We start from the raw sequence: 14,386 nt of genomic DNA, 5'->3' as shown, positions 1-14,386 counted from the left end.
GTGTAATGGCTACCATTTTTCTACTTTTACTTCTTACAGATATAGCACCAGCCTCTTCTGTATTGCCACCTGTACCTTAGCCGCGATGATCTCATCAACTATTCGACTGTTATCTCTGATATCGTTGTCCTCGTCCTGGCGTCTTTGAACTGTTACAAGGCCGTATTTTTTAAGGATGCTTCAGTCCACGTCGGCACTGCTGCGTTACTTGAAAGACACCGGACTCAGTGACAAATTGTGACTCTGCATTGTGTTACTTAGGACGGAACGTTCAGACTATGCAACACGAGAACGCCTTCGCGGACTTCATGACAGTGCCCACAGAAACAGTTCTGTTTTGTGTGCGTGTGTGACTTTCTTGTTTCCTTTTTGTTTATTCTTTATTTTCACTTATTTTTTTCTCTCTCTCTCCTTTCGCATCCCTTTACCCCTCCCCCGGTACAGGGTAGCCAACCGGAGATAACCTCTGGTTAACCTCCCTGTCTTTCCTTTACCTTTTTCTCTCTCTCTCAGTCCACGTCATAGCATCCCACCCGCCAGGCAGCTGATCCTAACGATTGCAGGGGCGCGGCTTCGTGCGAGCCGATGAAGAAAGGCGAAAAGAACGGAAGTTGAAAGAATCGATGCATAACATGGCTTCTGGTGCACATTTGCGAAATACTTTTTGTGATTTTGTTTCTTACACATCTTGTCTTAGTCTTTCAGCGACTCTTTAATTGAGAAGGGGATAGAAAGCAAGGAGACGCAAGGTATATATATGGAGGTCAACCAGACTTTTCAATAATTTTATCATTTGTCTATGGTGGTTGGTAGTGCAACAGGTGGAGTTAGTCTGGTGTGCTAGGCCGGCATTTATTCCGCCTGAGCATCTCCTACGCTATTATTAGCACGAGCGTTTCACCAAGTTTTGATCAGTTTGGTGTCTCGGAGGAAAGCGACCAACAGGCCTAAAGCTCTTTTCCTGATTACTCCGGGCTCTTCAGAGAACACTACATGTTGAAAGCTCGCACGTGGAAGACCCCTCTTTTGTTAGCTGTAAAAGTAGCGCCTTTGTTTCTTCTTCTAACTGCGGCCAAAACAGACGAAGCGCGCCACATAACGCCACTATCTCACCACATAACGCACAAAGCGGGGACGTGGATCGTCCAGTCTTTAATAACCATGCCTGTCTATGCGCGCAGTCAGTTCTAATAAATAGCCTCTTTGCTAGTAAGCCCTTTGACCACACAGGGTTGATGTGGAGCCTTGTGCAGCGTGCCAAAGTGGTCGCGGATTGTGCCCTTTTTGTACTGTAGATTCTTCAGGGCTCTCAGTGTTGTCTATAATTGCAAGTAGCGTATACTTTTGCAGTGCCTAGAGAACCAGTGAAAGAAATTGAGTTTCCTTGTTTGTTTGTTCGCTCGGACATTTAGGGCATTTTTATAAGAAAGCCACTAGCTGCTTAAAATGGTGCCGATACTAAAAGTTAAGTTTTGTTTTTCTGAAAGAAAAAAAAGAAAAAAAAACTCAGAACTATTACAGTCGCAATGGCTGCATATTCTCTTCTTCGCACCAAATAAATAAGTAAAGCAAAACACGAATAAAAATAAAATACGAAGTGAAAAAGAAAGAGGGGTCACGCTGTTTTTATCAAGAAATTTCCTGTATGGTGTGAAAAGTTTCCTAATAGATTACGGTGAACTGTGCCAGTATTTAGGGGCCAGTGCTCTGTCGCAGCCAACGAGCAGCCGCTGACTTCAATGTTACGGCAAAAGTTCTGCAATGTCACCTCCCACGGGACCTTTCGCCAATATGTAGCCTGGCCGTCAATTGATCTCTTTGTTTGGGCGAGCAAGCGGCGCTGACACCCAAGATAATCTCGAAATTCCGGGCCACCTTTCTTGAGTAGTGAGATATAGAGGTAAATAGAGAGGCGAATTTCAAAACTTATTCAAAGTGCATTCATTTTGTGAAACTTTTTCATAGAGGATTCACCTTTATGCAGCTCCGGAACCAAACTGCACTGTTTTTTTTTTTTTTTTTTTTTCTCCGTGCGAAGTTTTCGTCCCCCCAGTTACATGCATATCGTATACCTGCCATGGTGGCTAAGTGGCTGTGGCGTTGTGCAACTGTGGACGCGGGTTCGAGTACCGGTCCCAGCCGTCGCATTTTGATGAGGGCGGAATCCAAAACTCCCGTGTTTCGGTGCTGTGGGTGCACGTCAAAAAAAAAAAATACGAAGAGAAAAGAAAAAAAAAACTGTCAGCCTTTCCACTGGGGTGGAGATGGAAGACCAGCGAAGCTGTACTATGGTGGGAATTATGTATTTCCAATTACGACTATTAAGATGTGATGGTGTAATTGATTATTTGAACAATTAAAGAATGAGAAATATATATGATCCGGTGGTTTTCATTTATTTAGTGACAACAGAGACCATGGCCTTATGGTCGCTACGGTACACCGCCATAGGGTGTACGGCAAAGGTTGGCACGTTCTTCATAACCACGTCACCAACGGCGCGCGCGTTCGGTGCGAACGCGAGCAAAATGCCACCGCCGTCGACAACAGTTCAGCGCGTTGTTTGTGTGACCGCACACAACCGCTGTCAAAACGCTGGCGTTAGCAAGCGCGTCAGCAGCAGCAAGCGAAGGTTCATGCGGTCTATCGCTTCAACGGAAACTGAGCGGCGAAAGCACAGCTCATACAATGGTAGGAGCCGTGTTGCAGATCACTTTCAAGATACGGTGCGCGCGTCCGCCCGGCGCCGCGCAAAATACAAGTTGCTTGCAGAGCAGAAGCCGCAACCCCTCCCTCCCGCGCTGTCTTCCCACTGTCCTCCTTTCGCGTGGGAGATTGAGTCGCCAGTTCCCCTTGCGCCCGGTTGCAAGATACGCATTTGGTGCCGCAACTAAACGTCGCCTGCCCTTCCCCCCACGGCCTTTCGCGCGACGGAAGTAGTGGCGTTTGCTCTCCGCCGTGCGTTCGCTCCCCGTGAAAGCGCGCATCTCTCGCGCGCTTTCACTTGCACTTACAGCATGCAGGCCAATGAGAGTTTTTTCCTACATCCGGACGCGACCATCGAAGCCTGAGCCATTAACAGCTTCGCTGTAAAACAGGTGGTAAAAGTTAAACAGGAGCCCCCCACCGCATCTTTCCTCATAACCCACTGTGCAGTTTCAGGACGGTAACCCCCTCAATTAATTTTTTTAAATTTTATTCATTTCGTGCCATCAGTCTCGCAGAGTGGCAAATGCCGGTGATAGCAGGGACTCACGAGCTACGCCGCCGCAGTCACCATCCCAGCAAAATCTGGAGAAATCAAATTGAAGACATCATGTCTGACCACATCGACGGGTACAGATCTTGGTTCGCTCAGTGCTGCACTTGATTTCATTAACCAGGAGCCACCGCAACAAAGGATAGTTTTCTGTGATTCCAAGGCAGCGCTTCGGTGCATACTAAACCCAATGCGTCACGAATCCAATGAAAACTGGCCTCACAAATTCGACAGACATACATCGCTGTCATGACAAGAGACATGACATAATCTTTCAATGACTTCCGGGACACTGCAACATCAGCGGGAATGACCATGCCGATGAAGCTGCCCGATCTGCACTTGAAAGCAGTCAAGTTATTTAAATTTGCTTCCGTGAACAGACGCTGCGACTGAGCTGCGATTTATGTCCCGTCAATGTACGTTGCCCCTGTGGGACTCGAACGTTTGTACCATGTACCGTTTACGTTCGTTGTCTCCGGATATACAGATACATGTATACCGCCTGAGTTACCATGGCGTGAATAACCACGCTGCCCGCTCTATAGCGCTTGAGAGGCAAGTGATGTACAGAGGGCTAGACCAGCTGGACAATCGTCCACTATCAGAACTAAATGTTCTAGGTCACTGCTCCCAAAGAAACTCCGCGCAGAAGGTTTTATTCATGCTACTATGGTTCCTGCGCTATACGGGCCTTCATGAAAGACTAAGAACGCCGCTCGCGACCGCTATGTAGTGCGCGCGGTTTGTTTGTGCTAGCCTCTCTTTTCTATTTCTTTCTTTCTCTCTTCCGCTCTCTTTTTCTTTTTATCCCCCTACTCCTTCCACCCGTGCAGGATAGCCTACAGGAACTACATCTGGTTAACGTCCCGGCCTTTGTATGCCTTCTTTCTCTCTCTCTCTCTCTCTAATATATATATATATATATATATATGCTCGCACATCGGACGGCGCACGAAATCGGATGACAAAACCATGCGTTATATAGTCACCCGAGCTGTCTAATATGCGTTGTTGTTTATACGTTTAAACAACGACAATAACAGTCACACAAACTGAACATGTCCAGCACTTTCGAAGCTGTGACACCGCTATGTATAACTCAAAATCACACGCACCCAGATGCAACCGCGCATGTTAGCCTGTCTAATAACACAAACCAGACACCTGGAGCTGGTGCTCTAAAGCATGTATGCCCCTAAATGCACCTTAACAATGAAAACGAAATTCGCAGGGCGCAGCTAATAGAAGAAATAAGTTGGGTCCATCGCACAGCTAGAAGCAGCGTGTCGTAGTGCCACAGCGGCGACGCTTTCACCTGCTCTGTGCCTGTCAAAGTGCCTGTAAAAAAAAAAACAGTAACGTTAAGCATGGACCTTTAATAGGCGCCCGACCTACTTGCTCTTTTAGAAGTTCATAAAAGGCATGCGTCCGTATCACCATATCCAAGAAAAATGGGCGGAACCGCGGCCTTCGAGTAAGGGATCCTGGCCAATCGCGATAGCCAACGCATTATTAACATAGGCCCAATGACAATATGCCCTTATGAACGAGAAGCTCCGGGAATCCGGGACCGAATTCACGAAGCTTCTCTTTGGTAAGTGCACGCTCTTTGTCACTTTCCGGCCGCCTTCGATAATTAATATGTCCAGCATCAGGATTGGCTGGAACTTGCTGTTACGAACAATTCTAGCGTAATAACTTTTTGTGAATACTTGCCTCGGTTCTTACACGTCACGAACATGTTTTCGATGCAGCGCCGTGCAAGATTCCCACGCTGGAGCACGCATACGTGAATCTATCGACCCCCGAGTCCCGGCTGGAGCACGGCCGCCGGCTCAGCGTCAGCTGCCACGAGCACTACGAGCTAGCCTATAATTCCACGCCGCCACGGTGCAACAACGGATCGTGGACGCATCTGCCAATCTGCGCGCCAGGTGGGTTACCACAGCACACGCAAGATGTGTTGTGGCTGGACGAAAGTAGAACCGCACAACAGTTGAGCAGAGTTTTGCCTTCGATATTAATTTAGAAGGGGATACGAGTTGGTGATATCTGTCACCTGAGCTGGTGCACATATGCAGCCGTAGCACCTGAATCCGGTCACTGCTTTCGTCATTACGCTAACTTCCTGTCTTTCCTTGCACGCACCACCCCTACATCTCTAACTGGTCTGTAGAGCATGACGTGTACTCTGTCGCTTGTATTGTGTGTTACATCGTCAAAGCAGGGGCTAGAATATGGCAGGCAAGACTCCGTCTACACGTAGCGCATTGCTGCGCGGACAGCATATGCCTGCTGGTTTCACCCCCTTTTCTTTCTTGAGGCAGCATCATTCTTACAGTACCCGTCTTAACCAAGACATATTTCACAACTGTAAGAGGCATATAACTTAACTATAGTGCGGGCCCAACACGGGAGCTGTTTGTTCATTGTAAGAAGAGCTCCGCTACTCACCTATACTTCTCGGCGCGAGTGAAAACTAGACTGAAACCTTCGATGCCAGTGTGCGCGGCGCCGGTTTGACAGAAATTTCCCGCATTTCAGTGTTTTCCAACCCTAGCGATTCGTTCAATAATTTTAACACGCACATAAGAAGTCAGACTTCTATAGAAGTCAATATAAGTCGCATACAGAAGCGTGTAGCCGAAAGCACTCTTAACCGTTCGGGTCGTATTCACAGATATTTGTCTTTCGTGCGTACTTCTTAGCTACAAGTTTCACATACCGCGAGGTTAGGGTAGCAGAGACTTTTGAGAGTGAAAGGGGGACGAAGCCGTCGACAGAGTGATAAGCATAGGCGTATCTATCGGGCGCCCAAGTTAAGCAGCCAACAAGCCAGGGACTGGCGCCGCCTTCAAACCAACACTTACCCGCACATATCAAGGTTGCACGCGATGTTTCCAGAGGTATACACAACCAGTGTATGCCCCTGGTGCAACGATCACACAGCCACACTGACACACATTACATACCAGTGTACGGAACGCCCAGCCGAGGCAGTATCCAGGCTGGTGAGCTCATCACAGACACTCACAACGTGGTCTTGGGAGGCACGACTTTCCGAGCTGGCACTGGGAAGCCAACTGGCGACCCTGGACCAGGCCCGGCGAGCCGCCGCGGCCAGTGGGGCTCTACAAGAGGGCTCCACCCGAGAATAACCACACCAACCACTCTTCGTACAATAAAGTTTATTCTCTCTCTCTCTCTCGGGCGCAGGGCTTATGTGTTGTATTTAACATAACCATGTTGTATTTGTTAGTTGTTAAACCATTATCTTCGCACTGGTGCACATCTCTCACAGCGGTAGTACGTTTGCTAGTTAAGGTATCGATGGACCTGTCACTTGTAACTATAATTGTGTAATCTACGTGAAAGAAAGGCTGTCCAACACTTTGTGCTAAGAAAGGTTGACGGTGTGATAAGTTGGCCGTAAGGTCAACTTATCACACCGTCAACCTTTCTTAGCAAAGTTTCTTAGCATTATATATATATATATATATATATATATATATATATATATATATAATGAATACAAGAGAACCAATTATCGAACCTGCCGGGACGTTTTTGTTCGTGAATTTAGAAGTTGTAATAGTTTCAGAAACACAATCGGCTTGCTGTCTGTTAGATAAGTAGGTACTAATTAGTTCTAGCGCGCTCCCTACCACGCCAATGGAGTTTAGTTTAGCTAACAGAATATTATGCACTGTGGAATCAAAGGTCCTGGCTCATTAAAGTTTGTATGTCCCTGTCTCTACCAGTGTAATACTGTCAAGTATTGCAATGTGCTTATTTCTGTTTAGTTGAAGCGCTGTCATTTACGGCGGCTGTTGGCACGGCTGCACCTCGCCGTCAAGCGCAGGCTTGGCAACGAGACGAGCTGCCGTGCCAGAACTTCGGCGCAAGCGGGCATTTTGCTTTTGTCCTGTATAATATAGCCTTACGCGATACGCCCCATCGGGCTCGTTCTTTCTACCACCGACCGACCAGAGCTGTTCACTCTGCTGTGACGATGGATGACGGCGTGCACCACCTTCTCCACAACTCCGCTTCCTCACAAGCACCTCATCTCCGCCCCTCCTGCACATTCCTCCTCTCCATACTCCAACCAACCACTACAATATCAAAAGCCACCCGACTCCACAAAGAATGATTCGCTTTGAAAGCATCGAAAGAACGAATCAGAGGGAAGAAAATAGAGGCGTTGTGGAAAGAATCTCATTCAGTGTCGCTTTAATGTTAGTGGTTCTTGGCATAATGTCGATTAGTAATTGTACGATAAAACGTTCTGTTTATATGTATGTCGCGTTTCTACTTCCCTTCATACGGCGACTGTTTTCATGCGGACAGCTCGATGCAAGAGCCTTCCCGAGCGGCCTGCGCATGGTTTCGTGATCGCGCCCAAGACGGACCATGGCATGCGGGCACTATTCCGCTGTACCGACGGATACCAGCTGGTGGGACCTAACGTCACCGTCTGCCAGTTCGGGAATTGGACACACGAAGCTGTGCCCTTGTGCCGAGAGAGTGAGTAGGACGACAGCGGACGAGGGATCGCACTAGTATGCAGTGGCGTCCGCACTTTGTTTCCTTTTTTTTTCCTTTATGGCAAATCACAGAAAAGTCAGCGCAGAAATCACTCCCCAATCAATAGGGAAATGTACTACGTGTTCTCACCAACCTGTATTGCATATGTGAACGGCTTCGTAAATCCGGGTCTGTGGATTTAGAAGGCGGTTCGTAAGCGAATATGCTTCATTGGCTGGTGCCCGTCGCACTTTCCACTTTTCCGTCATGGCATCACGGGCCACCATATCCGTCTTTCCAATCACGAGTTGAAAATGCGTACGAAAGCCATGTAAACGGGCCGAATTCACAAAGTTTTTTTTTTTTTTGTATTTTCATTCATAAGATGTGTTTGCCGTTGGCCGGCCACCTACAGTATTATGTTCGCTACCACAATTTACCGGTATCAAGCTATGGCTCGTATTCGAAAAAATGTTCTTACGCTAGAATTGTTGGTAAGACCGGATGCAGTCACTCGTGATGTTGGACATATTAGTGAGAGCGGCCGGCCGGCCAATGGCAAGCCGCACTTATGGACGAAGGTCTTTGCAAATCCAGCCCCACATTAGCGTGACAACTGCTCTGTGTTCGTACGAGCAGATTGTTCATGACCGGTAGCCTTTTCTGATATTCAATTCAATTTTCTGGTCCTGGGAGAACAAGGTTTGCAGAACTAAAACCTGATTTCTCAAAGTATAGCATGCTCGATAGGACGATTGCTTGTTCGCTTTCGAGATGGACCTGCCCATGTTCTTGCGAACCGATCCGTGGTATTTGCAAAGCAGCTCTTACGCTAGAGTAGTTAATTCACAACAGGCGCCGACCGATCGTGACAGCCGACAGATATAGCGAACGATGCCAATCCAAGTTCCAGTTTATTGTTGTTCATATCGCTTGTACATAAACGGGCATACATATTTTATGGAGCATCAAGCGGTCCCAAAGTAGAAACTGTCATGACATAAAGTCGATGACATAAGGTGCTTACGAACAATTTGCGTGCGTGCGTGCGTGCGTGCGTGCGTGCGTGCGTGCGTGCGTGCGTGCGTGCGTGCGTGCGTGCGTGCGTGCGTGCGTGCGTGCGTGCGTGCGTGCGTGCGTGCGTGCGTGCGTGCGTGTGAATTCCAGCCTCAGGAATTCACAAAACACTTGGCTCGTAAGAATTGTTTTTCATTGGTCGGCTGCTTTCTCCAATAAGATATTCGCCGCTACGATTGGTCGGCCCCTGCCCATACCAATCGCTCTTGCGTACGAACTGCTTTGATGAACAGGCTCAAATATTTAATAATGGCACGCACAGAATGATTACTGCAGACATTCAAAACGAAGGCGGGATGACATGCTTGAGGACCTCCTTTGAGTTCTTATGTCGGCTACTGTGAATGTATTGCCCCCATCGCCATCTAGGCTGTGGCAACAAATGGCGTTTGCCGGATTGTGTGTTCGCGCTCTCTGTAGCTCAGTTGAGAAGACGGGCACTCACGCCCTCTAACCACGCAGTTACATCGTAATCATGTGCGACGTATCAAACGGCATCCCACGAAACACACTTTTGTTATGACAGAAAACACATCGGGATCAGAAAGAACAAGCCCACTTCGCAGTATGAGCTGTATGAGGGGCGTTCGTAAAGCTCGTAGTATTCCTTGAAGGAACAAATATTAAGCGATGAGACTCAGTTGAAAGTTTAATCTGAGCCAGTAATCACGTTAAACTGCTGCGCTATTTATTCAACACTTATCAGCCGGTCAGCAAGCACTACGAGCCTCCATTTGCGCATGAATTTGGGGTTCATCATCGCGCGACTGTCGGCCACTGAGTTCTGTGCGTGTCGTCCAGGCTTTTTCGACTGCACTGAAATCTGCGGCACCATTTCATAACAACGTCATAAGCCGGGGCATTGTCACCGTCATCATCTTGCATTAATCTCCTGGGATTGGGTCTTTTCAAGTGCAGAAAGCCGGATCACTGCTTGTGCTTCAATCAACTTTCATGGTAGACGCTGTTATTTTTGTCTTGATATCCTAGGTCTGCTCCGCTGTACTATAAAGAGCAAAATTTTCATATTCCGCTAAAACGTCAGCACTCATTTTGATGTCTATCTTGTACGCCTGCTCCAAGTTTATGGCACCGATAGTACGAACTTTATGAACGTCCCTTGAAGTTAGGCGAGATTTTGATTTCCTGAAAGCTTGCCTCAGTGGATCAGTGGCACTAGATGACGCAAACGCAGATCTGTTTCTGCTCAATCGCCGTTTATATTTTATCTATATGTGAGCGCAGGGTCTGCCACATAAGTGGCCCTATTATAACACACCCTTTTTTGAATGAACCGTAAAGTGCGTAACCGAAAACCAGCAGTTGACAGCAATGACAGGAACTTAGACAACTGTGCACCCTTCCTACAAAAAGGTGTCTTGTTTAATATTACCTGCGTCTGTCAATTTCTAAGAAAAATGTTACATAACCACGTGCCTTTTTGAGGATCGGCGCATGTTTTGATTAATCTGTGCCACTGCTTCTCTCTGCAGTACTCCACTCCATCATAGCGTGGTTCAAGTATTGCTCAGTGGAACACTAATGGGCGATCACACTATATTGGGATCCAGCCGCTAGAACCGACGGCTTCTTAAACGCGGCTTAGCAGCACGTGCTGAGATGTTTCCAGCTATCAGGCACTTGGGTCTTGCCTTGTACGCGATGTGTTTACAGAGCGCTTCGAAGCGACAAATCTGACGGGGGTTACCCTGAGAGCAGCCGTTACGAGAGGGAACAGCGCGATCGAGCTCCAAGAGATCGTTGTTCGCGTGAGTGCTTACGCGTGCGTAACATCGGAAGCTGCCCCGTACGGGCATGTGAATCTGCACCAACGGCAAGTGGAGCGACATAGGAAGCGCGAACGCGCCCTTCTAAAACGATTTCAGAGCGCTTAGGCACGCGCGCGCTGGCCTCTAGTGGAGTGTGCGCAAATACTCGATATTTTGAGTATGCAGCATCTCTGCGAAAATCTCGCGTGCGAACAGCTCAATCCATTCAAATAGCACGTGGGCGACAGGCAGGAGCCACATCCGCTTGCGAATGATTCCCTTCGGCCTCTGGAAATCATCGTAAGTGGTCCATGCTGCCGCACGTATTCGGGTAGTAAAATGTCAAAGCTTCAGTACTTATCTTTCCCTAAGTAGGTTGCCCTAAGAACGTGCAAGAAGCCTCGCCAACTCAGACGAAACGAAGCCCCGTTCTGTTTCTCTTTCCGTATTTAAAGCTTCTGGCAAACTTACCGATAGTAAAGGCAAAGTTCTTCGTTGTCAACACTGTGTCTCACAATAATAGTAAAAAAATGTTTATGGGATCAATCAGCCTGAACGTTTCAGTGCCAAGGTTTCAGCCGAACGGTGGTGTTCACGTTCCTACAGCCACTCTCACTTCATGTGCACCTTTTATAATGTGTACCAGGGTGTATTCAAAGTGTTTAGGCAATGAATGAAAATGATAGCTTGGTTTGTTTCTCATGCAGCTCGAAGTAGCACTACGACGGTACAGCGATCGCAGCATGGCAATCACACACACACATGCAAACACACAATTAAATTTTTTCAATAGACGCATATTTCACTATAAATAACTATTTCTTTACTATTAGTAAGTTTGCCAGGAGCGTTCCTTCACGACATCACGTAGTTCTCGCAAGTATGGTCTGTCCGCCGATAGTAACTTTCCTCGAATATAAAATGCACGAATTCGGTACAGTGAGCAATTTACCTAGGGACAAACATTTCTTTTTGGAAGAACACGGAGATCTGACACAATGTTTAAATCTAAGTGACAAGAAGCCTGCTTGAGTTAGCGAGGTGGCATCACTAGCGAATGACATGAGCAAGTCTCGTCGCCTGCTGTTAGCTGTCTGCGTCAAAAAGACGAATGCGAGACGTGATGCTTGTCGAGGGAAGTGATGAAAAGTGTATGCACAGAGAGGTACGACACATATCTAATTATATATATATATATATATAAGGCTTCTATGCCCGTTTTTTTTTAATCTGTTTAACTTCCCAAACCAACACTGGGGCAGTGAGAAACTCCATAGCAGAAAGTTCCGAAATATATGGTTTTGATTGCCTGGGATTCTTTAACGTGCCTCCCCCGACGAAATGTGGCCGACGCGGCCGGCTCTCGAGCCGGCGACCTCGTGCTCAGCAGCTGGACGCCGTAGCCACTGAACCATCGCGACGGTTGCACCAACACGCGAGGGTAAATGGCTTCTATTGGTCGATATTGTTGCGAAGGAAATTTTTAACCACAGCCTACATAAACTTTGGTTGGATGTTGACGAACGGAGCGAGAAACTTGAATCGGGCTAAGGTATTTTGGAGGGATTAGTTGTCAGCGCCAGAATAATTGTGGTTGAAATTGCCTGCTTATTACATCAAACTGGGACATTCAACAGCTTTTTTTTTTTTTTGCCTGTTCCTTCGATTTTTCCACTGCTGCTGCTCCTGCTTTCTGGCACACAGCGCCGGGGAATAGCCTGGGGGTGGTTCAGAGCGTACACATACATAGTAGGAGCGCGGCAGAGGAGCGACGTCCAAAACTCGTTTGCGGTCTATTAGACTTTTCCCACGCGTCGACACAATGACTTCTCGAGCTCTCTGGGCATCGCTACAATACCCTCTAGACCGCGGTAATTATGCGTGACCCCCGGAATAGCACTTCAAAAGGTGCTGCGCTTGCCTTTGTACTCATGCGCAACAGTCCAGAGGGGAGGTAGATTGAATGGGAAAGCGGAGGTGAAGAGAGGAGGCGGAAAATGGACAAAGCTGTCACAGTCACGAAATGATTTCCAACTCGTAACTTGCGGTATTGCGCATACGGGGGGAGGGGGGGGGGGGGGAGGGGAAAGTAGACGTCAGAAGGCACGGCTTGTTTGGGGTCTCTTCGTTGGAGGAAATGCTACTACTAGAGATGGTAACAGTTGAGGACAAACTCGATAATTGCAAATTCAGTATGCGTTGCGATCCAGTACGGTACGTTTCTGCAGTTTCTGAAAAAAAAAAAAAGACCGACTAAACTTACCAAGCGGACAACTGACGCAGGGCGTACGGACGCAAAGTTGCATTAAAGCACCGCAGGATCAGGAAGGCACTACGCAAGCGGACGCCCCGCAAGTCAATACTTCTGTGCCCTCCGCGATAGCTTATAGTGGTTATGTGGTTACTCGAGGTGGCAGTTGCGGTCCCGACAAGTGACGGCCGCATTTCGACGGGGATGAAACCGCGACTTCGAGTAATGCTAAAGCGCTCGTGTATACTTAGGTGCACGTTAAAGAATCCCAGGTGGTCAAAATTAATCTGGAGTCCCGCACTACGGCGTGCCTTATAATCCAATGGTAATTTTCATGCGTAAAGTACCATAATACAAATAAGGTTTAACACTTCTACCACGATGCGACGTGCTGTGAGAGGCAATGACAATGCTAACCTTCTCGGACACTGTGAATGGCGCACAACAACGCGTCAAGTAAACACGTCTCGCTGTGGGTTCTCTGTGCTACGCAGACAAACAGCACCTGTGGTACACACAAGGTAACCTTTGAAGACCCGCCTCTCTAGTATTGCAATAAACGCTGAAGAAATTAAACGGTCGCCGTCAACATCGCCGCTAATTATCGTCAATCAACGCAAACAGCACAGAAAGCTTCGCTTACATCGATTCCCACAGTGCGTGGGATTCCCGTATTTTTTTTTTTTCATTTTCCATTAAGCGCTGCGAGAAAGCGAGTGCGTTCTATTTAGGTTCCATAAAAAAATGAAAATTTTTTTTTTACTTTGTTGTTACGTTTCTTGATCCACTTATAAAATATAGCGCACAAGTTATCTTCTGCAGACTTATATACCACACATGTATAGTATATAAGTCAATATTTACACGGTTTATGATAGAATATAAGACATGCAGGCATTGCGTCAGCTTCTCCCATGTATTCCACCTCGTGCGCCGCTCACGGAAGACAGGCACGCAGTTATTTCGATTCGAGCGCAAATAATTCATCTGTGGTGCATATGACCATAAATGTGCTACGCGTGCATATTAATCGGAGCGCCTGCCTTAGACAAAGGTTTCTCATTCAAGTTGCCGACTTAGTCTATTTTGTTTTTGTTTTAGGCAACGCACGTGGCAAGCAGTGTTAAATTACTTCTTTTCTCCGAGAGGCAATTGTCGGCACGAGCTCTCTCGTTCTAGCTGTTTAAGAGCGAAACTCCGTATTGAAAAACGTTTTGTGCATGTTCAAAAGAGGAACGAAGAGAAAGAGAGTTCCTTTTCAGCAAATCTCTGGGTGCGATTGAACGTCTTCGGAGAAAGGACTGCAGGTTGTTGCCGGCGCAAACGCTGGCGCGTCCTCCATTGGTATAGCAATCTGTTTCCCGGTTCCGCTCGAAGCAAGAAGTTTTCTGGGCTGCTTGACGGATATATGCGAAAGTACGCGGCTTGATTCGAGGTGATTGTGGAGTGGCCGCGCTGGGTGCTTCTGCAGCTGCCTCCGTCCGTTTGTGTAGGACTGCT

The 14,386-nt window shown here is 47.4% G+C and overlaps 1 protein-coding gene across 1 annotated transcript in view; it reads left to right on the top strand.

Annotated features, from left to right (window-relative positions):
• Nucleotides 1-14,386, top strand: part of LOC119436382 (sushi, von Willebrand factor type A, EGF and pentraxin domain-containing protein 1) — a 696,898-nt gene that overhangs the window by 529,447 nt on the left and 153,065 nt on the right. Inside the window, exons 10-11 of the mRNA XM_049657392.1 lie at nt 5,017-5,196; nt 7,613-7,789. Of these exons, the coding sequence (XP_049513349.1) occupies nt 5,017-5,196; nt 7,613-7,789 (357 nt within the window). The remainder of the gene's footprint in view (nt 1-5,016; nt 5,197-7,612; nt 7,790-14,386) is intronic.

Source organism: Dermacentor silvarum, chromosome 1, assembly GCF_013339745.2.
Source record: "Dermacentor silvarum isolate Dsil-2018 chromosome 1, BIME_Dsil_1.4, whole genome shotgun sequence".
Classification (NCBI taxonomy): Eukaryota; Metazoa; Arthropoda; class Arachnida; order Ixodida; family Ixodidae; genus Dermacentor; species Dermacentor silvarum.
Note: the sequence above shows the minus strand (reverse complement) of the source record. Positions and strands in the feature narration are given on the sequence as shown.